This window comes from Oncorhynchus gorbuscha, linkage group LG15, assembly GCF_021184085.1.
Source record: "Oncorhynchus gorbuscha isolate QuinsamMale2020 ecotype Even-year linkage group LG15, OgorEven_v1.0, whole genome shotgun sequence".
NCBI lineage: Eukaryota > Metazoa > Chordata > Actinopteri > Salmoniformes > Salmonidae > Oncorhynchus > Oncorhynchus gorbuscha.
The window spans coordinates 30,020,815-30,023,115 of NC_060187.1; the positions used below are offsets into that span (position 1 = coordinate 30,020,815).

Consider the following 2,301-nt stretch of genomic DNA (forward strand, 5'->3'; position numbering starts at 1 on the left):
CTATCGCATCCTTTCAGTAATATCTCTGGTTAGTGTTTAGGACACTGAGGTGTAGGTTTAGGGTAGGGACGTCCCAAGGATTCCGGATAACACTAACCTTTTTCCGTTCGCAGTTTTGCAATAGACGAAACGTTTGGCAGCAGAATGGGCGTAATGAATACACCCCAGTTTCAGTGACACGTCATTTTTGTGCGGCATCTGACGGAAGCGACTTGCATCCTGATTCTCTTTGCACGTTTTGAGACTTTTGTTAATAAGAAAACATGTCTAACTCGGTCATTTCAGTTATTTCTCGATTCTTGGAGGAATACAGGACCAAAACATCGAATAAATTGAAAGTGGTCGACGCCTACCTTTTCTACATCTTGTTAACTGGTGCATTGCAGTTTCTGTACTGCTTGCTGGTTGGCACCTTCCCATTCAACAGCTTTCTGGCCGGGTTCATATCTTGTGTTGGAGCCTTCATCCTGGGAGGTAATTTAAACACTGAACTCTAAATGTATTGGCATAATCTTGTGATATTCAGCTGTATTGTACATCAGTGAGGCCAACCAATGGCAGCCACCATTATTGTGAAATGGTTTCTGATCAACTCACTCCATTTTTTTCTAGTCTGCCTGCGTATCCAGATCAATCCAGATAACAAAGGAGACTTCCTGTCCATATCCCAGGAGAGGGCCTTTGCCGATTTCTTATTAGCCCACACTGTCCTGCACCTCGTGGTCATTAATTTTATTGGTTGAGAAACAAATTATTTGAACCCTCAGACCAGGTGTGAACAGTATGCACAAAGTACATCTTCACAGTAATTGTTATCCAGTGTTATGAATCTGCATGTTACTGACATGATTCTTGTTTGTTGTTAATCTGTGAAATGAAATAGACTTGACCAAAATGCACCTGTCACCTCAAGACAACATTCATACAATAAGATTTTGCCTCCCTAATTTACCCTAACTGTAAGTGCATGGGCCGATCAATAATGACTGTGATAATACCTACATCTTCTACAAATTTCTGTCACTCAATTGTCAGTTTCTCAAATAATTATTTTGTACTGTTTGTATGATTGTTGCAAACCACTTGAGATTGTTGAAATAAAATAAAAACACTTGTTGAAGAGTTGTGATTTTAATGGAATATCTCTTTAGCATTATTGATAATGATTTTCTGAGCAGACCATTCAATAACTAGGACTGGAGACAACTCCCCAATCGGACTTATTCTAAAGCTACTTGAACTGTAGGGCTGTTTCATACTTCATGTGTATGACCTAATGATTAGCTATAGACAGCAGTATTCAAATATAAAATACATGCTAAATTCCCAGATTCTTTTTTCTCTGACACCCTCCAAATCGGTCTATTTTTCATAACTAATGCAATGATTACACCTTTATTAATTGCTAGCAATCAAAACTTGGCCAAGTCTGTTCATCTTGGTACATAGATCTAGTTCAAAATAAGGCAACAGTAAACACGTTGTCCCCCACGAATGATGCAGAAGTAAGCGAAAGAAAAAGTACAGCTCTCCAAACGACCTTTTCAATAAGTCTTGCGGAAGCTTGGTAAGTATGTTCTGTCTCGTATGACTGAGTATCACTAACTATGATGAAACAATTTTAAGAAGAGGCAACCGTAAACACGAATAATAAAGGTTTCCGAGTTCGTGGCATTTATCAAGACAGACTTTTTTTTTCGTTATCTGACGCAACTGTAGAGCAGTAGGATTCACTTTCGTATATGCCCAGCAGAAGGCAGTAAAACACATTTTAAAGGGAAATAAAACATATTTTCAGACTTTGTAGCTAGTATTTTGGTCTTTTCAAGATTCCGTATGTGCAACTACAAACATATTCCCCGACCCCCATATACTTCCAGAGAAAGGTTTCTATACCGTTTTGATACTTCTGAAAGCATCCATGTAACTGGTAAATATATTTTCTACACATATATTTATATAAACTATGATCGTTATACTATTGCTGACAAGTTGGTGTGTAGCTAGCTATTCAAGCAATATGCTAGTTATAACTAATTATCTAGAAAAGCTAGCGGCAGCCAACTTGCTAGCTATTGTAGTTAGCTTGGGCATTTTCACATACCGGTAGCTTTAATAAAGAGTACATTTGGAAACTGGGTATAAGGAGCCATGAAGACGAACGTGTGAAGTTCATAAGAGCATCAAAGTAGATGTCAAATGAAAGCTAAGAGTGTGTGCCTCTGTTCCTTCATAATCTAATGCAGCTGGATATCTTTGTGGATCTATCCAGACTTTAGACTGTTCGAATCCACATCCACT

At 38.3% G+C, this 2,301-nt stretch overlaps 1 protein-coding gene across 1 annotated transcript; it reads left to right on the forward strand.

Moving 5' to 3' along the window:
- LOC123996899 (dolichyl-diphosphooligosaccharide--protein glycosyltransferase subunit DAD1-like) lies at positions 1–792 on the forward strand. Its single transcript, XM_046300720.1, has 2 exons — positions 1–474; positions 613–792. Exons 1-2 carry the CDS (start codon positions 264–266, stop codon positions 741–743), a joined length of 342 nt encoding a protein of 113 aa, XP_046156676.1. The 5' UTR covers positions 1–263; the 3' UTR covers positions 744–792.
- Positions 793–2,301: the final 1,509 nt, after the last annotated feature.

What these genes read in the sequence shown, in the direction of transcription:
- LOC123996899 (XM_046300720.1), top strand. Translation starts at nt 264, where the DNA reads ATGTCTAACTCGGTCATTTCAGTTATTTCTCGATTCTTGGAGGAATAC. An exon ending in TGGAGCCTTCATCCTGGGAG is followed by an intron (nt 475 to 612) that starts GTAATTTAAACA and finishes ATTTTTTTCTAG; the next exon opens with TCTGCCTGCGTATCCAGATC.